Raw genomic sequence first — 23080 nt, 5'->3', positions numbered from 1 at the left:
CAGAATTGGGTTGTTGGGCTTTTTAGCCTGGTTAATTTTAAGGGCCTTGGTGAGATAGCCCAGTTTCTGTACTCATGCCTGAGCCCAGCCCACTTGTAGCCCTATATTTAAGATAGCAATCCACTGGACCAACCTCAACATCGGCGCTTACAAACCCTAATCAGAGGGTTTTCTCTTACAGGTACCTTTCTTATCTACCTCTCTCTCATTCATCATTTTTTGGGTTTGAATTTGCATATACTGATTAACATTGTAAGCATTTCGGTTCCTTTGGTTGCTGATAAAACATTAAAAAAAAAAAAAAGGAATTTAGCTGAATATTTTTATTTTTTTTGTAATTTTTGATTGACAGGTGAAGTTTGAAGAAGAGATCTTTGAGCCATGAGGTATGAAGGAAGCTCCAATTTTTTATTTTTTTTAACCTCAATATGTTATCTATTTATCTCAGTATGTTTGTCTCATTAAGTTTTGCTCTGATAATTAATTTTCTGCATGTTTGTAGATTATAAATAATTGGTCCACTTTTCTATGCAATTTATGTTCCTAATGATATTCGAGAAATGAATTGGTTTCTTTCATGCCTATAAAGGTTGTTGATTTGGACAACAAAGTCAAAGAGGCCAAAGATATGTTATATGTTCTTTCTTTAATAGTTCAAAGGAATAAGTTATCCCCATCATGTTAATTTTTGTTTCATAGTGCTTCTTTCTAGCTGATATATTGTAATGCGTATGCAATTTATACTGGTCAGTTAATGGTAACAGTAAATGCACTGCAAGATTGTATGGTTATATAAAAAGCAGTTGTCAAACTGCATATGAGACATCAAATTGCCTTGGCATCTAACAGGAAAAGAATGGCTTTATTGTAATCACAAATCAAATATAAAATAATCTGAAGCTTTTCTGCTGTTGGAATCTTGGTTAACAAGCTCATGTTATTAGATAGTATTATTTTGATTATCTCTGAGGCTTTGACAGTTAGTCCCTGAAAATGATACTGTATTTTGTTTAATGAGTAAGTAGTTTCTCAATTATTTCCTTCAAACTTATTTTTTTCCCAAAGAGCATCTCTTTTATATTGAAGCCACAAGCATTTTGATAGCGGATTTCATGTTAATGGGAAGTGTAATAAATGCTCCTCCTGGGTCCAGCATTCAAATTAGAATTTAGATTTAGATTTTTTTTCATTTTTTTATAATTTTCTTTCCTATACGAAATAGTCTGTTTTGTAATATTTGTATTTCAATTATTAAACATGCACTTCTGATGTTCATTTTATGGTAGTGCTGATTACCTGTAGTTATGTAGTTTGATGTTTATTCCTTTACAGTAAGCTCCAGAGTGAGGCCGTCAGAGAAGCTATCTCTGTGATTAAGAATGATTCAGCAGAGAAGAAAAGGAAGTTCAGCGAGACCATTGAACTCCAGATCGGTCTGAAGAACTATGACCCCCAAAAGGACAAGCGTTTCAGTGGATCTGTTAAGTTACCGCACATTCCTCGCCCTAAGATGAAGATCTGTATGCTTGGAGATGCTCAGCATGTTGAGGAGGTAATCCTAATGAATATGTTACAGCATGCAGAAAGTTTAACAGTTGCAAACACTATTTCTGAAAGGATTTTACTGAAATAATAGCCTCTGCTTGCAAGTTAAACAATAAGAATGATTAATTTGTCATTAAATAAGCCCTTAACATGTTTATGCTCATTTGTTCAGCTTTTGATTATATGTCTTGCCGTACTTGCTCTGAGTCAGTTGGTTGCTTTCACTAGCTTTACGTGTCTGCAGTTATCCTACTACTTTTGTGTAGTTCCTTCTACAAATTACTAGTTTCTTGTATCTAGGAAAAGGCAACTAGTTTAGAAGTCTGATGCATCCTAGCTTAGTAAGCCTAATAGCATTTTTTCTTCCATTAGGGTGACACAGCTTGTGGATGTTGTTATCATAGCTTAGAAATCTTATTAGAAGTCTTTTTTAACTCGCCTGATGTGACACTTCAATGCCAGCTATTTAGCAGTAGTTATTGATATTGTCTTGCTTTCAGATTACCCAAAAACTACATGTGTTGGAACCTTTCCTGAATCTTTATTTGTTTTGGAAAGATGATTAAAACTTGTTGCCATATATCTGCAGGCAACAAAGATTGGTTTGGAGTACATGGATGTTGAAGGCTTGAAGAAGCTTAACAAAAACAAGAAGCTGGTTAAGAAGCTTGCAAAGAAATACCATGCTTTCTTGGCTTCAGAATCTGTCATCAAGCAGATTCCCCGTTTGTTGGGGCCTGGTCTGAACAAGGCAGGCAAGTTAATAGATTATCTTAATGCTTTATGTACTGTTAGTTCTGGTATGCTGCTTTTCATCCAGGAGAAAGGTGGATTTATCAGTTTCTGTCAGGACCAATCATGTCGTTGTGGTGGTTTATTCCATCCTGTACACCTTTAAGTTCATATCTGAGTGGCTTTGTCCATTTGTAAATGCAGGTAAGTTTCCCACCCTTGTTACACACCAGGAGTCGCTTGAATCCAAGGTTAATGAGACCAAGGCTACAATCAAGTTTCAATTGAAGAAGGTGCTTTGCATGGGAGTTGCTGTTGGAAACATGGATATGGAGGAGAAACAGATCTTCCAGAATGTGCAAATGAGTGTCAATTTCCTTGTGTCATTGCTGAAGAAGAATTGGCAAAATGTGAGTGCATCTGGTGTCCCAGTTTAGCGATCTCCACTTAAAATTTGCAATATTTTACTCCACAGAGGATTGTTCTTTTTCATTCCATTCCATTCCTTGTTTAATTCAGTTCTAATTTTCTGTATTTTTTGGTCAATGCAGGTGAGGTGCTTGTACTTGAAGAGCACCATGGGAAAAACCCAACGTATCTTTTAAGGAGATTTTTGTTTCATCGTTGGAAAATTTCAGGCGTTCTGGTTGTGTGAGCTATAGACACTCCTGAAAATTTTGGGTAGTTGCCGTTTTTGTTCTGTTTGAATATTATAAAACTGTTAGGGATTGGTTTGCTTTCAACTTTTCTCTTGCTTAACGATGTTATTACTGATTGAAATAGCGTCCAAGATACCAATTTCTTTTCTTAACCTAATTGGCCTATCTCAACTTGGTGTCCTCAGTGGCAAAAATGTATGAGGGGATCTATGCGATTATACCATAATTAATATATTGGGTTGTAGCTAGTATGAAAAGATAGTAATCGATGGTAATTTGATTTCATAACGTTAGTTTTTACCTAAAAATGTCTAGGTTGTCAAGTTAAAACTTAGAATAATAATTATACCTTTTAAAATTTAGAACTCTTTGAATGAAATTTACTTAATCATCCATTCTGGTTATAGTTCCTAGATTTACGAAGAGTTTGAAAGTCCCTCCTGTATTTTCTGGTTTGCTGTATATTATTTTGTTTTATCTTGCCAAAAGTGAAACTAAAAAGGATTTGGTTTTGGTTTTAGACACCCTCGAGGTGCGTTTTCTAAAAGGAAGCTTTAATTAAAAGGTAAGGAGATATTGTCCAAAAAATAATCTCATAAGAGCTTGTAAAAGCAGCATGTACAAAATACTTTGAAAATGTAGGCTTTGTTTCATTGCCCCCTACAAACTACCCTCTAGTATTAGGAGTCCGTGACTTTTGTAGGACAAAAAAAAAAAATTGAATCAAACTAATAAAAAAAAAAACATAAGTATGTTTCACGCACTAAGTTAGTGCGTGAAAGGATCAAACTGCAAAAATAAGAGTTTGGCCTTTCACGCATGAAATTTGTGTGTGAACGAGTCCAAAGTCAATTCTTGAAAGGAGTCACTGCATAACTACATACTTTTTTTTTATTTTTATTTTTTCTGTGATTCTCTGACAGTGGAAAAAAAAATTGGGGTATAACGTGGACCAGTTCACGTTATACCGGTTTTGGTCTGTAAATTTTTTGATATCCCCTTTTGATTTATATCGTGTATTTTTATACCCTTTAGGCTCCGGATGAGTATATCATGGCCTATCAACAAAGAAAAACATTACAATCTGGAATTTGGTGATAGGCATGATGGAACCTTATGCAGTGACTCCTTTCAAGAATTGACTTTGGGCTTATTCACGCACAAATTTTATGAGTGAAAGTTTGGACTCTTATTTTTGCAGTTTGGTCCTTTCACGACCTACTTATGTTTTTTTTTTTTTTTTTTTTTTTTTTTTTGTGTTAGTTTGATTCAATTTTTTTTTTTTTTTTTTGTCCTACAAAAGTCGCGGACTCCTAGTATTAGCCAATGACCAAATTGGACGGTCCCCTCGTGTGCCTAATCAAAAGAACACGCCATTCCAGTACTTAGATAAAAGCTTAATAGCCGTTACTGTAGTGTCCATTATTTCATTACAGCACTTGGCTAATAATTGCCCACTATCGCGATCCAATATGAGAAAAGTCTTAGTGGCGGGTATAAATCATCCTCATTGAACTTGCGCTTATGTACTAAAGTATCAAACTAAAATATCAATTAAGTTTCTATCTTTTTGAAACTGTTCATTTATGAATTAGTTATGTAAAAGTTATTAATGTGAGAAGTTGTTATGTAATGAATAATATTATAGGATTAATTCTTTGGTTGTTATCTTAATATCCATTTAAGATCTGACTTAAAACAGACAACTAGAAAACCACCAAATGTGATGAAATTTTCAGCTACGTTAATCTGTTTTTGGCCCATTCAAAACTTCCTTTTCGGGTTTGGTGGACAATTGAATCAAAAGAATTAGGCACTTTGAGGAAAAGAGTACTCCCTTCTTCTCAAATTAATTGTCACTTTTTTTGCACGCCCTTTAGTAATATTAATTAGGAAGAGTATTTTACTAACTTCACTCTTATTTATGTCTAAGTTACCAAAAAATAAATAATTTAAGATAACTATTTTTAATAATCATGATAAATAATTTGACACAAAGAGAGAGTACAAAAATAAAACGGAAAAGGTCCATATATGCCCGCGGACTGTGCGAAATTGCACGCATTTGCCCGTCGTTTAAAGGTCAGTCCGCTCATGCCACAAACGTTACGTTTTGCGTCACCCATGCCCTTGAGTTAACGGAAACCTGACAAAAATATTGGAGGGCAAATTTGTGCAGTCCCGCATAGTATAGGGGCATATTTGATCCACTGAAATTTCTAAATATTATGGCACAAACGAAACAATATGGCACAAAATATCACTGCATTCCAAAACATAAAAAACATTTGCAATTACAATCCATGCATCCACCATTACATTACATCTAAATCATATAACTAAAAGATCAAATGCAATTACAACCATCATTTAAAGATTGTTTACACAAACAAGAGCACCATTTTACCTTTTTAAAAGATTTGTTTTACTAATGATAATATCTTTTTTTTTTTTCAATTAGTTGATGACCCGGATAGTTCTTTCTAGATATTTTTCGTTTTCACAGTCTCAATATCTACAGGATAATGCATGCAACAACTTCTTATTGTACCAATAGTTCTTAGATTTTTTTCGCAGTGCACTTTATGTTAGCCAATGATTTTTTGGTACTGCATTTTGAAACTCCACATTTATCGTGCAACCCACACTTTGCTCTCTTATTCTTTCACTTGTTTATGAAATGTTGGAAGCTTCGAGCTTTTCAAATAATTGTGGAAGAGTTCGTCACTCCATCTCACATCATGGACTCCAAATAATTCTATTAAATTTATATTATGCATGGAATTCGCGAAAGGGCCAGACCACATTAAATTTTATGTAAGACCATATAAATACCTAAAATGTAATATTCTCTCTATTATTGCTATCAAAATTTCAGCACTGCGGGAGACCTTTTTTTAGGTGTCATAAGTCTAATGTAAGTTATCTCTTTTTCCTTGTGATTTTTTTGTGACAGATTTGTAATGAATTTTTTTTTATGTTTATATTTTGTGCGGCAGTTGTTACATGCATTATCGTATAGATATTGAGACTGGGAAGACAAAAAATATCTAGAAAGAACTATTCAGGTCATCAACTAATTAATTGAAAAAAGAAGAAGATATTATCATTAGTAAAACAAATCTTTTGAAAAGGTAAAATGATGCTCTTGTTTGTGAAAACAATCTTTTAAAGATGGTTGTAATTGCATTTCATCTTTTAGTTGTACAATTTAGATGTAACGTAATGGTGGATGCATGAATTATAATTGCAAATGTTTTTTATGTTTTGGAATGCAGTGATATTTTGTGCCATATTGCTGCTTTTGTGCCATGATATTTAGGAATTTCAGTGGGTCAAATATACCCCTATACTATGCGGAACTGCACAAATTTGCCCTTCAATATTTTTATCAGGTTTCTGTTAACTCAAGGGCATGGGTGACACAAAACGTAACGTTAGGAGCATGAGCGGACTGATCTTTAAAGGACGGGCAAATGCGTACAATTTCGCATAATGCGCGGGCATATATGAACCTTTACCGAAAATAAAATGAAGCAAAGGGATAAAGAGGTAAAGACGCCCGTTGTAATAATTCGAAAAATGCTAAAGAGAAACCCATGGGCGGTAGGTTTTAGGGTGTCTTATTATGGCTAATCTCCCTCAAAACTTCTTATATATATATTTGAAGGTTGACACTTTTGACAGTGCCAACACATTGCTTTTGCTCTCTTTGGAGTCTTATTGAGTCTCTGCTCCTCGTTTACTCCGCCTTACTCCTCCAACAGTAAGTTTTCCTTCAATCTTTAAACACTGTTCTTGCCCAACAGTAAAAAAAAAAAAAAAAAAATCTTTTTTGTTTTTTAAACTTTTGGGTTGTGGTTCTGAACTTGTGTGGTTCATGTGAATATTTCGTGTTATGCTATGTAGATGAGTTCTGAGAATTGGGTTTGTCTTGTTTTGGTGATGGTTGTTGAAATTGTTAATTTTTCGTTTTCATTTCTTGGTGAAATTTATGATATATGATTAAAGGTTGGATCTTGAATGGTAGTTGGATTTTGGGTGTTTGAAACTTTTTATAATTCTTTGGATTCTCAATTCAATTTAATCCCTTGTTTTTTGTTTACAAGTTTGATTTTAGACATGCTTTTTTTCCTAAATGACATGCAGATGAAAAATGGCATCGAGACTGGCCTAAATGTTGATGATTTTGTGATTCATTTACTGAAATAAATGTACAGTAGGTTCTGTACTTTGAAATTTCAGGGTATAAAATACTCAAGACCTAAAAGAATTTAGGTAGAAATTGAGATAACTTGAAGAAGAATTAAACGCGCCCTGTCAGATTCTTGAGATGTCTGTCATGTATTACTTTCATCTAAAATGGAAGTTAGACATATCCTTTGGTCTGATTAAGTTTTATGGCGATGTCTCATGGTGTATTAAGCACATGACAATGTAAAACAGGTTTTTTTTTTTTGGCTTTCATTTTGTGTGTCATCTGCATATTTGTATCTTGTTTCATTCACATGGTCTTCAAATGGTAGAAATGATGCACTTTACATTTCCTAGAACTTAGAAGAGCTGCATATATCCTAATCTTAGGTCCATGATATGGAGCTTCGAGTGAAGAGCAAGAATGTCAAATTGGTTTTCTAATTTGTTGGGCTTGCAGATAGCAGGTCAATGTAGAAAGTTGTTAATTGGAGAAATAATTAAGTTTTCATATAATTTTCTTTTCACCATTTATGTTTAGACAAACCAGAAATGTAAACCCTCGTAGTAGCTTAATTTTTTCCTGATATGCAACATTAATTGGTGAAGATAAAAATTTAAGTATCATTTGTCTTGTCTTGAATTTGGATTCAATAGTTGAATACTTCGATTTATACACCGTCATTCTACAGAGAGCATTGATCAATTTCAAGCACCAACAATACATTATTTGTTGAACACTAGCACCTCTATCGATTCATGTGTTGCGAGTAATTAAACAGCTATGTTTTTTATCAGGTAGACATGTCGACTGTCGGACTTCCTGCCACCTGTATGGTAAAAATTGCTCCTCGGACCCAACCAAAGAGCGGCTTTGTTAAGAGCCCATCGTCTCTCGGGTCAGCAAGGAGAATTTCTAAAGCCTTTGGATTGAAAGCTAGCTCTGGCTTTAGAGTATCAGCATCAGCAGTCTACAAGGTCAAGTTGGTTTGTCCAGATGGCGTTGAGCATGAATTCGAGGCACCTTCGGATACTTACATCCTTGACGCAGCTGAGAATGCTGGAGTCGAACTCCCTTATTCTTGCAGGGCAGGTGCGTGCTCAACATGCGCGGGGAAGATTGTATCAGGGTCCGTTGATCAATCTGATGGTTCTTTTTTGGATGATAATCAAATGGAAGAAGGCTATGTGCTCACTTGTGTTTCTTACCCAACCTCAGATTGTGTGATTCATACTCACAAGGAATCTGATCTTTACTAGAGATTTATCTCATATTATCTGTATGGTCGGTCTTGTTTAAGGTGAAGAAGCAGTTAGAAAATTGCTCTGTTCTTGAGAATGATGTAGAGTTCAATCAGGAACATATTGTGTTTCAATGATGTTCGTGTAATGAATCCTTCTTTTAAGCTCTTATTGGTTATATATATGTTTCCCTTGGTGGAAATTTACCTTCATTCGGTGTTTATTCCAAATTATACTAATTTACCTTAGATAAGTCATGAAATAAAGTGAAGATGTGTACTAATAACTACTTTATAGTATGTTTTAACTAACTATAGATAGAGGTCCTATGTATAAACCAAGTGGTCATCATATAAATTGATCGACGAAGCAAGAGATAGTTATTGAAATATCATATACAAGCTCCAAAGATTCAAGCATTGTAGCAAATCAATCAAATTAAACTTCAAGCTCGTAATTCAAGATCAAATTAAAAAAGAATCACTCAAGGAGAAATTGTAGATTGTAACCTCCTATTTTCTCGTCATTATTTTCCCCACACAAAAAAAGTTTGTGTTACAATAGGACCATATAAGGCGCCCTCGGGCCTCATCAAGTCATGTATTTGCAAAGACGCACTCGCTTTTCCATCCGATAAAGGAAAACATCAGTAGCAAATGACCTGCGTAAAAACTTGCGAAGAAAGGCTGTCGGTGCAGGAGGAGTTTCTGGTGGAAGCCTCATATAAATACACATGCCACTCATTAACACTAATGCATAAAACATAAATGGGATTAGGAAGTTCTGATGTTTTCATGGCACCAGCTTTATGTAATATTTCCTGAATTTCTACATATTCTCGGTTTGAAACAACAGAGAGAGCTGAATGATTATGTGAACTATTTTGAGTTGGATAGTTGCACCGCTATGATTTGCTATTTGATCCTCAACAATCTAAGAAGCCGTCCGATTTTGTTCATTCCTGACATCAAGATCCACTCTTTCTTTTGCTACATGCTTTATTACCTGATAATCATCATGTTTTGTAGTATAAATAAACTCAATCATAGCCAAACAATCATCTAGTTACTCTACTAAGCAAAAGTGAATGTCATAAAATTTTCTTGAGCCGAGGGTCTATCGAAAACAATCTTCCTACCTTTCAAGATAGGGGTAAGGTTTGCGTACACTCTAACCTCTTCGGATCCCACCATGTGGGAATATACTGGGTATGTAGTTGTTGTTGTTGTAGATAAAATTAAGATGAGAAAAAATTGATCATTTAAAGAAACATGGCACACCTCAACTTGACTTGTTTGTGCAGCAATGTGCAACACTGTGGAGCCATTATTATCTTTCCAGTCCAATATATCGTCGTTGTCAGTCCGGAAAAGCCAACCTATTAGAACTTTGAAAGCTTGAATACTTCCGCTTATCACAGCGAGATGCACAGCTGTTTCTCCACGGATGGTCAGTTCTTTGATGGCGGTGGGGCAAGCTATCAGAAACTCGCTTAGAAGATCAACGTCGTTATTTTCAGCTACAAAGTGCAGCGGCGTTTTCCTCTCCCTGCTTCTGAATTGAATGAGCTTAGGATCAAACTTTATGAGCTGCTTCACAGTGTCTCTGTGGCCATTCCGCAATGCTAGATCCAGAGGGCTATATCCCCCGGGGTTTAGCTTCCTTCCGAATGAAGGCTTTAGGCTCAACATTTCAATGGCAAGGTCAGTGCAGCCAGCATACGCAGCTGTGTGCAATGGAGTTTCTACAAATTCTATCTCGTCGATCTGTTTAAGAACTAGTGGTTCTCTTTCAAGAACTCTGTCGAAGGCATCAATGTCCCCTTCTCGAGCTGCCCGTTTTACCTCTTCTTCCATTTCTCAGTGTTGAATCAACCTATGAACAATTTACAACAACAATTGAGCCTCAATCACAAGCAAATTGGAGTCAACTATATAGACATGCCACCCCATTTAGGCTCATATTTGACCAATATTTTACAAAATAAAAGGTACTAAAATGAATAATATGATAGCTCAAAATTCCACATGCAGTGTAGTAATGCAGAACACTGCTAGTATTATATATATCTCAGACTGCTAATTTGGCTAGAGAATTGCTTCTTGGACTCAAGAGTCTTGAATAATAATAGTAGATGTTTTGTTTATAACAAGAACTATGGACATTAGACTATGAGCCGGTTTGGATGGGCTTATGGTTTTAAGTTAGGAATTCTAGTTATGACTTTTGGCTTATTTTTGTAATTTTGATTTAAAAACAAGTGTTTAAAATTACTTTTTTTATTTTTATCCAAACACTTCAAAAGTGCTTAAAGATTATTTTGACTTAAAGCACCTAAAATAAGTCAATCCAAATAGGCTCTAAATATTGTCGAAACCCGAACTTCATGTTTCATTTATAGAAAAGAGTATTTCCTACAGTTCGATTTATAAAACTAGAAATGTAAAGCATATGGAGTAGTTGAAGTGCAAAAACAAAACAGGTCAATTTTAAAGAAAGGAGAAAGAGTGCTTTGTGTGTGAGAGAGAGTAAACAAAGAGAGAGACCTTTTAAAATGCTGGCTAATAGATAAATGGTGATGGATCTTCACTCTTCAGTGGTTTGTTTAAACTAAGGGCGGAATAAGTCTATTAAATAATGGGTTTTCTAGTAGTTGGAGACTTGTGTCTGGGAAAACGTATCAGCAATAGATGATAAAAGAAAATTAAAGGGCTAACATGGAGTATGGGGACTTGTGTCGGGGTAAAAGAATCGGAAAAACTATAACCTCTGGATAATTTTGGCCATGCACGAGACGACCGCTATAAGGAAGGGAATAAAAGTACTAGCAGCGGAAGATGTTACTCCAAGAATTTTGGGATTGTAACCTAATAGTTCCGTTATAAAATGTGCTATCACATTATCTCCGACTCCCTTCATCTCATAATAAGTGTCATCTTGATAAAAAGTAAGCATATTAAGGAGTCGTTTGAACATGATTTGAAATCATATTTGTACATGCAATTTGGATAACTTAAGTTGTATCTTCTCTTATAAATATAAAAACCCCACAAGTTGTGAAAACTATCAAAACATTCCTAATTTTTATACAATCTTACCAAATGAGCAAGTAATAGTTCATAACAAAATTAATACGCTATTAGAAGACCTTTCTAAAAAATACAACATCAATTGATCAAACTATAGTTTAATAAAAACGAAAATTTAACATCAATAGTAATGAGGTTGGTAGGCATAAATAAAGATAGACATAAATAAAGGTTGGTGGAAGTTAGTGAGGTTGGTGGAAGTAATTGTTAAAAATATCTAACAACTTATGGGTCTCTTTTTACAAAATATAAACTTATGAGTCAAATTTTATATTTAAATTTTTTGAAACCATGAGATGAAATGCATGTCCAAATGCTGGTTTCATCTCATGGTTTCAAACAATGGTTTCAAACCGCATGTCCAAACGCCTACTAAGAAACCAATTATACAATGTGAAGTTTACTAAATTACCTCTATATAATAAAAATAATTTTTTTTTTCTTGATTAGAGCATGCACAGTAGTAATCCTTTTGACATTGCGAGTCCAACAATACCAAGTTACTATGTGGGTTTTTTAATCAACATTTAGATGTTACTTTAACTTGTTTGTTTTTGTTTAAAGGTAGAGTTGGAAAAAACTAACTAATTTATGTCTTGGTTTCCTAAGGTGACACTTCTTATTCGACAAAAGTTTTTGGCTAAGGTGACACTTAATATGGACGGAGGGAGTATTTGATTGAATTCGATGGTAACTTACATTCTTAACATTTTCATAATTGCCGGTCCATGTTCAGCCAACTAACAAAACAAGGAGACAGACCGGTTAGAAATATGATAGCAAGATGTAGCAGATTGCTGGAATATTAAATTTTGCAGTTCCTTCTATGTTTATCTTAGATGTTCCGATAGAAAACAAATCAAGAACTATATATATTATCTATATGTATTGTAGAAGCAGTTTGGTATGTATAACTGGTGTACTACTTTTAACTCCACTAACGTTATAGTAGTACTCTTTTGAAAAAAAAATAAGGACATGCTGCATTATCTTAGATTATCAAATGGAAAAAAGTGTTTGAAAGTGTATTGGAGAATTGTCTAAAATTGGCAATCACATCAAAGATACTTTATAGAATACTAATCCTGATGCATACTGACTTAATGGAAATTACAAAAAAAGTTGCTAAGGCCATATGAGTGGCTTTCACTCCATATAGGAGAACAAACTGATTTTTTCTGTTGCAGTTCCTTAACCAACTATCAAGAAATGACAATTCTTTTGTCTTGCCTAAATCGACAAGTTAATTGATTCCACATGCGATACATCTCGTGTAAATTACACAGTTTTGTCACGCAAAATTTGGAAGATAGAAGGGTTTGCGTTAACATTCGAAATCTCAAGTGAGATGTGCGTACTCTGTTAGTCAAGTGAGATGTGTGTATCCTTTCATTGAAAATGTCTGTTATGTACTTTTTGCACCTTATAAATATTAGGTTTGCTGTAGATTTTTAGCACTTAGAAAATATTTCAGGAGTACAAAATTTCCAGCAACATCAAATTCTGCATTTTTCCTCTTCGTTTTCTACACAAAGCAGTTGAGAGATTAAGAGTTTTTCGAAGCTTTTATTTGAGTGCATATTAAAAGTTTCTGTGTAGTTCGTTGTATGTTAGGACGTCATTCGACTATTGCACTCGGATAGCGACGGATATCTACCGTGAAGAGAGCGCCAACCATAGCGTGCCTCGAGCCGGTTTTTCACTTCCAACATTTATATCTTCTTTTATTGTTAATTGTTGTATATATCTTGTGTGTCGTCGTTTGTTCTTCTTTTAGTATTTCCATTTTTTTTGTAGAGTACATTTTTCCAACTATTGATTGTTGTGATCCCAAAATGAGAATTTAACCTATATATCCACAATTTTATGTAACTTCATTATTTATTCATTGTAATTACTAATCGTTTTGCTAGAAGATTGCTTGAACTCAGCTGATGAGGTTGAATTGTTGAGAGAGATTTTACAGTTTAACTGTACAATGGAGACCGCCAATAAAAGGTTTTAAAATCACCCATCATCATTCCATTTCCAAACTGAGAGGCACTCCTGTAAAATAGCCTCTGTTAATAAAACAGCACATTCCTCTTGACTTTATCAACAATCCCATTCCTATCCTGTGCATACCTCCAACTCAGCTCCAACGTTTCTTACTTCTACCGAGATAATTGGGACGGTTTTAAAAATTCCAATTTTAGTTATAACTATAATTTAAAAAAATAGTATGATATAAATTTCTTGAAAAAATCAATCGAACCGAGTCATTGACACCCATCAACCACATCAATGCCTATCTTTCTCCATTAGAAAAACCAACCTAAAGTTAACTCTTTTTGTTGCTTCTCAGTTCTCAGCCCAATTAGCAACTCTGTCTGACAGAGTTGAACAATGGTTACCTGTGGAGGCCTCAAACACATCTTTGAGAAACCATTCTCAGAAAATTCAACAATTCTTGATTCCCCTTCATCATGGAACCAAATTAAATCCATGAAACCCATTAAAGATTCCTCCTTTACAGAGATTTTTGAAGAATCACATTTCAAAGATAACATCTCTGAATCTTCTGTCTCTTCTTTTTCGTCTAATAATCTCCCTCCATTGTCCTCATCATCATCAACATGTTCTTCTTATAGTAATTCTTTTTCATTTTCGCTCGAAACAATTCACCAATCTGGTATTGAAGGAAAAAATAGAGACCCCATTTATCCACAAACCAGCCTGAAAAAACATTACAAGCATAGTGATAGTTTTTCTTCAAGAAATTCAGATAGTTTATCATTATGTACAGAAGGCCTTGGATTTGAAAGCTCTGATGATGTTGAAGATCTTATGAATGATTTGGGTAATGAAGAAATAATTAGATCAACAAGTATTAACTATGAATATTCTAAGATTAGATCAAGAACAAATAAAGGATCATTATTGCCTCCTCCAATTTCTTGCATTGGAAGAAATGGAAAGCCTTGGGTTAGTTTTGAATCATTTAGAGAAAATGGTAGGTTTATTCTCAAGGAGGTTAGAATTCCTGAGTGGGAATTCTTGCATGCATGCAGAGAAGATGGTCGTTTGAAGCTACATATTGTTCAGTCTGATGATGAATTTCTAGAGGAAGATGAAGAGTATGATGATGATGGTTCAGAGGATGTTGAAGAAGATGAATCAAGTGAAGAGGTAACAAACGACGACGACGACGACGACGATGAAAAGAAAAGAGAAAATGGAGAATCTTGCTGAATAAAAATCTAGGAATTCAAGAATAGATACTCATAAAAGCATAGAGATGGAGTCAGAATTTGAAGCGCCTTCAAGATTCTAGTCCTTCTGAGTTAGAGAGTTCTAAATTAATAATTTATACATATTTCATAAAATTTAAAGACAAATACAAGATTTAGATCAAAGTATTGGATTTGGTAACAGAAGCTCTAACTCCGCGCTCTGCATAAAAGGGCGTTTGCTAATTTTTGTTTATGTCTTTCAACTTTGAGAATAAAAAGAGAAACTGGAAATGTAATACTGAATTTTCTAGATTTAGATGTTTTAAAGTACCACACCTTGTGGCGTGATCATGTTAAGGTAGCAAGAGAGGTCTTGTAAAAAGAGAGTAGCGTTCATGGGGTAAAAGTACCACACCTGTGGGGTGATCATGTTAAGGTACGTAATAGTAATTCCTTTACATTTCCGAGCATTAATAAGAAAAGAGGAGTACTCGATTTCATGCTCTACATAAAAGTTTGAATTGTGTAGCTTAGCATTTGCAGTTACAACTTTGCACTTTTGTTTTGTGATACTGTGTTCCATATCCGATTTGAGCCGAACTAATCCAAATTCACTTCGAAAAATCTCACATGCTAAAAACTTTTCTTACCAATGCAACAGTACCGTCTTTGCAATAATCTAGAAAAGTTTTTCTCCTTTACATGCCCCTTTCCATTGTTTCCAAGCTCATTTTATTCGTAAAAATGAAGGAAAAAATAAATTGAAATATATTATCCATTATCTTAAAATTCGTGTTTTGATATCTTAACTAATGCTCTTTTCTAGTAAAGATGTTAAATACGAAGATAATATCTTAGATGATCACTCAACTAAGAGTACTTCTCTTAGAAAGTCACTTAACTTTATTTTATAACTTAAAAGTCACTTAATTATTCTATTTCACTTAGAAAGTCATTCAACTTTATTTTATAACCAAAAAGTCACTACACTATTGGTATTTCACCTAAAAAGTCACTCAACCAATTTAAATGACTTTTTCATTAAATTTTGCTAACATGAAAATTTTATCTGAAGCTAAATTTTTAAGAAATAAAAAGGTACCCATTTTAATTATTTTGTTGACCCGCCCCACTTGATCCTAGCCACTAAAATTATATTGGTCAAGTATATATTTACGACAACCTTCTATTATACTCTTATCAAATAAATAAAATAAGTTTGTAACTCTACGACCTCCGTACCCTCTTATCTAAAGTCATGTCCTCAGTAAGCTAAAGTTGCGCCATGTTCGGTCTGATACCTCTTCGCTCTACCTTTCTTCATACTCACTATATCCAACCTCTCACATCTTATCATTGGGGCATCTATGCATCTCCTCTTCAAATGTCCAAACCATCTTCACCTCCCTTCCCTCATCTTGTCCACCATGAAGGCCGCTCTTATCTTGTCCCAAATATTTTCATTCTTAATTTTATCTCTCTTGGTATGCGCACACATAGATCTCATCATCCTCATTTCTGCAAGTTACAATTTCTGAACATGAGAGTTCTTGACTGACCAGCACTCCACTAACAACGTTGGTGTCAATGGTTTGGCTCGGTGGGTTTTTTGCAAAACCGTATACCATACCAATTTTTTGGTTACTCTACTATACATAACCAAAATTAAACCTCTTAAAACTGTCCCAATCATATCGATTTTTCTTCGGTATCGGTACGGTTCGATTAATTTTTGGTATTTTTTTGAAAATCAACTAATACAATTAAGAAAAAGAAGAAGTTAAGAACTAAAAAGGGATGGAAGAAATAAACTGAAAATACACTAACATTATTAATGAACCTCACAAATACATGTACATATATGTATAACTTATAAGGAACACACTACACTATAAAGTAAATACTAACAAGGCAGTAAGCCTACGGTTGTATCAAGACATGATAATTGGTGTTTACAGAATATTTTTATTATAAAATTTATTGAAAACTAAAAGTAAATAAATTAACCATCATATAAGTTCCAGTGCAGTGGGAAAGGGTAGTTGTATTAAATACTTAGTTTAAGAATTTGCAATATGAAGTTATATATAGATGCTATCATTGCTAATTGGAATAAGAACTTCAAAAATTTAGAAAAAATATAGAGGGAACAGAAAGAACAGGGCGAAAACAAACCTTTCCTTTTTCTGGAGTAGTTGATGACATTATCGTGTAGTAGTGTTCGAGAGTTTATGTATTTGATTTCAATAGAGTAGAGTAGGTTTAAGTTTTAATTATAGCCCTCTCCATTTAAATTCATCCAATGCAAGATTTAAGGTTAAAATATCTAATTCTATGCATTATAAATTTTGATACATATTTCTACATGTATATTTATTCGGTTCGATTTGGTATTTTTATAAAATAAAAAATCCACCATAATTATTCGGTATGGTTAGAAATTTATATTGAAACCTTCAGTTCTATTAAAAAGAACCTAATTAAAATACGGTTCGGCACAGTACGATTCGATCGGTTCAATCGGTTTTTAAAAAACCACTGACACCCCTAGGTCTAACCATCAATCTACAAAACTTAACTTTATGTTTTTGCGGTAACTATCCGTATATCCTACAACTTTTAAAGAAATTAACTTTTGTTTGATGAGTCTAAAACAATTAAAATCCATTGTAATTGATTGGTTTATACATAATTGATTGGTTTAATTTTATGTAAAGCCGAATCTAACCAAACTGCGAACTTTCCTATTTCATGCCTTCTTTTACAGTTCATGTAAATATTTATAAATCATATTAATGTAACAAAAAGAACGCATATTAAGTAGGGTTTGAACATGAATTAATCGATATTTAAAATTTAAAAGTAGTATTTGAAGTGAAGTTGAAAAATAATACTCCTATTGAAAGTTGAAGTTGTGTTTCAACTTGCATTTCATTTGAAAAAATGTTCAAAGTTTTAATTTGTAACAAACGGATAATCCAAACGGCTCTAACATTTATCTCATATAATGTAAAACATAGGTACAGCCAAAAAAAAAAAAGGTAACATAAAGGAGTTATAAAGAGGAAAAATATATAAAGATGCATGTAAACAGTCACGTATTATGTTTTTTGCTGAATAGTGACGTATTCATTATTTAGCGCAACGTTACTTTTTCTTCCATTCCCATTTGACAACAAAAATCAGTTCCACTACGCGTCGACCCCTCCTTATATTTGTTTGAAGTAATAATTTTGTCAACAATGAAATTAAGATATTAAACTTAAACGCCTAAAAAAAATTACTTTTTATATATTTGAATATAATTTTTATGTCATGAGATTGTTACTTATGTATTTTTGAAGTATTTATTTTATCTATAACTCATTTTGTTGATATACGTTTCTTCCTGTTTTTATTTAAAATCAAGAATCTATTCTTTTATGAATTTAATAAAAAAAATAGTTGGTATAAAGTATTTGAAATCAACTAAGACCATTTTACACCACTTTCTAAATAGTTCTATTTTTATTATTTTTAAAATAAAAATTAATTATTGAAATTTATTTTGTTTAACTTAATTGGTGATGAATACTTCATTTTTCGTAAATGCCTTTTATATTGTTTTTTGTGGGATTCGACACCGATTTATAGTTGAGTTTATTATATTGGGACGATCATGTACACTTTCTTTTTGAGAAATGAATTACATTTGTTTACCCCGAATTACAAGTAACAATTAAATTTGTAAGTGGTGAATAGGATATGTGGATGAACTTAATCTTTTGGTAAATATGCAATCTAAATGAATATGTATACGATTATATTTATATATATATGTATGTATAGTAAATAAGCGGATGATATGTGCTAAATAATGATAATGAGATAGATTGAAAGTGCCAAACAATATGTAAGATTAGCTTGGTTTTGGATGAACACCACATATTCAGACCAAAAAGCTTGAAGAGAATTTTAAAATTTCAGATGGTTACAATGTTGTGATACTAGGAAAAAGCTAACCTAAAAAAAAAGGGGGGGGGGGGGGGGGGGGTTGCCCTCTATTTATAGGTTTGTCTAATGGGCCCTTAGTACACTACCAAATAAAACCTTTCTGAATAAACCCTAAAAAGGATAAGGCTAATCCGTACGGTCTGACACTCGTACGGTTGTCAGCGCAAATAGCGGAACGGTTTTGTGACGCGTGGCAGCCTTACACCTGATTATCCGGATCAACGGACACACGCATTCGGGCTCAGATTATCCGGACTAACGGAAACACTTATTTTGGCTCGAATCTGCTGTGTCCGATACAACACCCCCGGTGTGGAGCAAGATCGAACGTATTCGTGTCCTAGTCGGACCTATCTTTTGCTCCGATCTTATCGGTCACAAATTGATCCGGTTTTTATCGTATACAACATTAAAATTTATTTTATCTCAAATATTTAATTTGTTATTTGTACAATTACTTAACTCAGATGTGAACGTAGAATTAAGTTAATGCAATTTTATCTCAAATATTTAATTTAGTGTAATTTAACTCAGATGTGAACGTAGAATTACGTTAACTGCGATTTTATCTGAAACATTTAATTCAGTGTAATCCAATTACTAGATCATCAGAAATTTCAAATTAATTCATTTATTAGTAATAATTTCGCTCTTATATTATAATTAATAATGATAATCCAACCATATTACAAGAATCTAAAGACAATTTTCTCTTTCCCTATATATAGAGTACAAAATCTTAGAGTCTTTCATATCATAAAAAAAAAAATCTTTTCTTAAACATTTCTGCAAGAAATACTCTATAAAGATGCATGTAAACGGTCACGTATTCATTATTTAGCGTAAAGTAACCTTTTTCTTCCATTCCCAACGACAAAAAAAAAAAAAAAAAACGGCTCCACTACATACCGTTACCGTTCCGTTTTTCCGTTACCCTTTATTTCCCGTTCTCCATTTCCCCATATGGATTCCGGCAACGGCGCCGCCACCAATAATTCCCGTTACCACCGTAAACCGCAGTACTCCGATGGTCTCCTCCGTATTTTATCCACCGCTCAACCCTCTACCTCCACTTCCACCGCCGGGGATGAGCTGAGTGAACACGACATCTTCGACGCGCTATCCGATTCCAGTATTCCTTCAACCTCAACAAGCCCTAACGCTAATCATCATCGCTCCCACCACAGACATTTCGGTATCCTAGCCGCGCTACCAGAGTCTCACGCGCCGGGTTTACTCTCCGTCTCATCATCCTCTTCCTCCACGTCATCAGCGGCTCGTTTAATTCCTACAATACCTAAACGGCCGCCTGTAGTGGATCGGGCTAAGTATCTACAATCCGCACCGGTGAATGTTCCTGTAAAATCAACGGCCCGAAGAGGAGCCCGGCATTTCGATGATGATGATGATGAGATGGAGGGTGGTGATCATGAGATGGTATTACCACCACATGAATTTGTTGCGTCGAGGAGGCAAACACCGGTTTTGGCGTGCTCTGTGTTTGAAGGAGTTGGGAGGAAGTTGAAAGGGAGGGATTTAAGGCAGGTCCGAAATACTATTTGGCAGAACACAGGTTTTCTTACCTGACTTTTGGGATAATTGTTAGGTTTCTTCTTCAGTTTTTGTAGCTATGTATGATTACAACATTGTCATCCTTTGTTACCCTCTTGATGTGTTATCAATTTAACGAGTTTGCCTTATTTCAGTGTCATCTTGTCTTTCAATTTCTGTTACTATCTCCTGCTTCTTGTATACTTGGATTATTGTACCATTTTGTTGTAGTTACTATTCAAAATGCTTTGTCACGCTTTCTATTGCATTTTGCCATGACTTCTTCGTTCCCGTTTTTTCCTTTTCCTAACTAAATTGAACTGTTTTCCCTAAAGCTGAGGGTCTATCGGAAACAGCCTCTCTACCTCTAAGGTAGGGGTAAGGTCGGCGTACATTCTACCCTCTCCAGACCCCACCTGGTGGGATTATACTGGGTATGTTGTTGTTGTTTGTCATTCTGGTCATTGGCATTAGCAATACTGGTAACAAATCCAAGAAGATTTTCTTTGTCTGCTGTAAGTGAAAGCTGTCTAATTGCAATTTTTAGGCTTGTAGGTGTAAACAAGGAGGGTGCTTCATTCATGTCCCTTTTAGATATTAGGGCTCGAACTTAAGATGGGGGTTAATCAAGTAAATTATATAGATAGATGGAATAGGAAGAAAATTGAACTGATAGCATTTGCAGTTGTTCAATGGAGCAACCTTTACTTCTCCTTCTAACTAAAAGCCAAGTGCCAACAATAAATAGAAAGTCCTTCCAGTTTGAGCTATCATGAGTAAGAAAGCATGCCGACTGTTAATGTCGCTAAAAGGCTGTTTATCTAATATTTTTTCTCTTCGGTAGCCGTTACTTTAAGGAGTGTGCGTATTTCTCAAATTCTCCTGTTGTATATATATAGTTAAAAGTGCTGGTCTCATGAATCATCTGAAACATCCTTATTTGGTGAACCCTGTTGAGTCAAAATTAGAACTCAATATTGGAAGGTCTATCAAAGTGATAAGGAGAATGAACAGTATTGCTGCTGAGGCATTGTTTCCACTCTAGAAATCAACAGGGAAGAGAGTGGAGAGACTGTATTTTTCTTGATATTTGCGATCGAGACATTATTATTATTTTGTTGAAAAGGAGAGACAATTCCTTTGATATATCAAGATTCTTAGGAGAAAAAATGATCTCTAGCACTCTAGGTACTATAACTTCTGTTTTGCACTATTACTAGCAGTCTGTCGCCGGAAATATTATCAGATCTGCAACATCTACTTGCCTGTGAAGTGCTATTTTCCCTCCAATATTCCCCATCTTATTCCATCTCAAACTTTTTCAATGGCAAGTATTCTTGCGGTGTGCTTCTCAAGGTAAGATTCTACTCCTGAGCATAATGGTATGATCATGAGCCTGAGAAAACTTGCCAAAAAAATTACAATAAGGTATTCTTTCCAGCAGAGTAGCATTAGGGACATCAAAATCAAATAGGTGCTATTTCTGACATCACCACAGAATGCTTGATCTTCTTGCTCTTTGCTGATGAAGTGGCAGACATTTAAAGGGGGTGAAAAGAGTCTGTTTACCTTTACACTTTTTAGGAATGTATCATGGTTCCATCTATTCATTTTTGCCTAATTTTGGGTTCCCAGTGAATACAGTCAACTCTATCTTTTCTCCTGTCTAAAAATACTGTTTATTCATTACCTCTTACCATATGTAGTTACCTTACGAACTCTTCATTTTCCTAGGTGTATCTACATCCTAGTGGTATTGGATGGAGATGTATACTTTGATGGATCCTCCAAATACATTAGAAGCTGGTTAGATTCAAACCTAACAACTGCAGACCAAATCCAATGTGGCGAGGAATTCATGCTGTATAGATAAATGATTAGATATTTGGAGGATGTAATATGTACCTGTATTAGACCACCTTTTGTCAGTCAAGGTCACGTGTTTCAACAAATAGTTCTGATTATGAAAAGGAAAAGCTGCACATCAAGCTTGATGCAGATATATTAGTCCATGTATATATTAAGCCGATGCAACAATATCCAGCAATTTGTGCCCCAGTAGTAAATGAAAATTACGTAATATGCCTTCGATCTTCAAAATCCCTGTTTGTGGTTCATTTACCCTGTACCAAATGTCTCCACGTATATCTGAGAATTAATAAGTTCATTCGTGTCACCATTCTAAGTTCCTCTTCGCAGTTTGTTTACCTATTAAGCAAACCCCTTTTCGTATGCCTGAGAGTGAGCCCTAAATTCTCACTCTTCAATGACATCCACCACCACCTCCCCCCCCCCCCCCCAAAAAAAAAAGGAAGAGAACATCTTGAGTCGATTGAGCTTATCCCCCTTGTTCTTCAACCTCTTGGAGGAAGTACTATCCTGAAGTACAAGATTGTATTAATGCAGGTGAGCCTCTTTTGATTTATAATTTGTATTACACAACTCAATTGTCGGTACAGTGCACAGAGAATTGTTTATACTTTTCAGTGTACGATTGGCACCTTTCAGATCTAGAATCACGCGATATGTATATATTCCTACCTGATAGACAAGTTATTAAAAACAATAATGATAGACAAGAAGTTGATTGATAGGGTTCCGTTTTCCTGAGAGACCTATATATAGTAGTAGAGGTTGACAGTGCGAAATCCGAACTGCTGGATTCTAATGCTTATATGCTGTCTATTATGGCGTCAATTACAGTTTCAATAGCATTCTTACGCGTTAGTACTTTTTTGTGTGCCCATAGTTGAGAGGATATTGTATTTAAGGGTTTGCATGATCCCCTAATAAATGATTGTGTATTGCATAATTCTTAATATGGAACTAGGTATGCATGATTATTGAAAGCAGACAACCTTGA

At 34.5% G+C, this 23080-nt stretch overlaps 5 protein-coding genes across 7 annotated transcripts; 4 read left to right on the top strand and 1 right to left on the bottom strand.

The window, feature by feature from the left end:
• Positions 1-64: 64 nt before the first annotated feature.
• On the top strand, positions 65-3057 carry LOC132604158 (large ribosomal subunit protein uL1z). Its single transcript, XM_060317529.1, has 6 exons — positions 65-181; positions 353-386; positions 1333-1552; positions 2135-2300; positions 2482-2687; positions 2829-3057. The coding sequence occupies exons 2-6, from the start codon at positions 382-384 to the stop codon at positions 2880-2882; spliced, it is 651 nt and encodes a 216-aa protein (XP_060173512.1). The 5' UTR covers positions 65-181; positions 353-381; the 3' UTR covers positions 2883-3057.
• A 3488-nt stretch (positions 3058-6545) lies between these two features.
• On the top strand, positions 6546-8584 carry LOC132604143 (ferredoxin, root R-B1-like). 3 transcript variants are annotated; one of them, XM_060317500.1, is made up of 2 exons: positions 6546-6702; positions 7929-8584. In XM_060317500.1, exon 2 carries the CDS (start codon positions 7935-7937, stop codon positions 8388-8390), a length of 456 nt encoding a protein of 151 aa, XP_060173483.1. In that variant the 5' UTR covers positions 6546-6702; positions 7929-7934; the 3' UTR covers positions 8391-8584. The 3 variants fall into 3 exon arrangements, with proteins under 3 accessions (XP_060173483.1, XP_060173490.1, XP_060173498.1); XM_060317507.1 differs by having other exon boundaries at positions 6552-6706; positions 7933-8584; XM_060317515.1 differs by having other exon boundaries at positions 6563-6702; positions 7933-8584.
• Positions 8585-8689: 105 nt separating this feature from the next.
• LOC132604139 (ankyrin repeat-containing protein BDA1-like) lies at positions 8690-10998 on the bottom strand. The gene is made up of 3 exons (XM_060317495.1): positions 10919-10998; positions 9653-10247; positions 8690-9377 (listed from the first exon to the last, which is right to left on the bottom strand). The coding sequence occupies exons 2-3, from the start codon at positions 10226-10228 to the stop codon at positions 9306-9308; spliced, it is 648 nt and encodes a 215-aa protein (XP_060173478.1). The 5' UTR covers positions 10229-10247; positions 10919-10998; the 3' UTR covers positions 8690-9305.
• Positions 10999-13716: 2718 nt separating this feature from the next.
• Positions 13717-15181, top strand: LOC132626183 (protein FAF-like, chloroplastic). The gene has a single exon (XM_060340964.1). The coding sequence runs from the start codon at positions 13847-13849 to the stop codon at positions 14690-14692; it is 846 nt and encodes a 281-aa protein (XP_060196947.1). The 5' UTR covers positions 13717-13846; the 3' UTR covers positions 14693-15181.
• A 4205-nt stretch (positions 15182-19386) lies between these two features.
• Positions 19387-22393, top strand: LOC132604132 (protein S40-7-like). The gene is made up of 2 exons (XM_060317488.1): positions 19387-20239; positions 21952-22393. Exons 1-2 carry the CDS (start codon positions 19630-19632, stop codon positions 21966-21968), a joined length of 627 nt encoding a protein of 208 aa, XP_060173471.1. The 5' UTR covers positions 19387-19629; the 3' UTR covers positions 21969-22393.
• The last annotated feature ends 687 nt before the right edge of the window (positions 22394-23080 follow it).

The sequence above is a fragment of the Lycium barbarum genome, chromosome 1, assembly GCF_019175385.1.
Source record: "Lycium barbarum isolate Lr01 chromosome 1, ASM1917538v2, whole genome shotgun sequence".
Lineage (NCBI taxonomy): Eukaryota > Viridiplantae > Streptophyta > Magnoliopsida > Solanales > Solanaceae > Lycium > Lycium barbarum.
The sequence above is the reverse complement of the archived record's forward strand: the minus strand, read 5'-3'. Positions and strand labels throughout refer to the sequence as shown.

What these genes read in the sequence shown, in the direction of transcription:
- LOC132604158 (XM_060317529.1), top strand. An exon ending in ATGCTCAGCATGTTGAGGAG is followed by an intron (nt 1,553 to 2,134) that starts GTAATCCTAATG and finishes ATATATCTGCAG; the next exon opens with GCAACAAAGATTGGTTTGGA. An exon ending in GCCTGGTCTGAACAAGGCAG is followed by an intron (nt 2,301 to 2,481) that starts GCAAGTTAATAG and finishes TTGTAAATGCAG; the next exon opens with GTAAGTTTCCCACCCTTGTT.
- LOC132626183 (XM_060340964.1), top strand. Translation starts at nt 13,847, where the DNA reads ATGGTTACCTGTGGAGGCCTCAAACACATCTTTGAGAAACCATTCTCA.
- LOC132604143 (XM_060317500.1), top strand. Translation starts at nt 7,935, where the DNA reads ATGTCGACTGTCGGACTTCCTGCCACCTGTATGGTAAAAATTGCTCCT.
- LOC132604139 (XM_060317495.1), bottom strand. Translation starts at nt 10,228, where the DNA reads ATGGAAGAAGAGGTAAAACGGGCAGCTCGAGAAGGGGACATTGATGCC. An exon ending in CACAAACAAGTCAAGTTGAG is followed by an intron (nt 9,378 to 9,652) that starts GTGTGCCATGTT and finishes GATGATTATCAG; the next exon opens with GTAATAAAGCATGTAGCAAA.
- LOC132604132 (XM_060317488.1), top strand. Translation starts at nt 19,630, where the DNA reads ATGGATTCCGGCAACGGCGCCGCCACCAATAATTCCCGTTACCACCGT.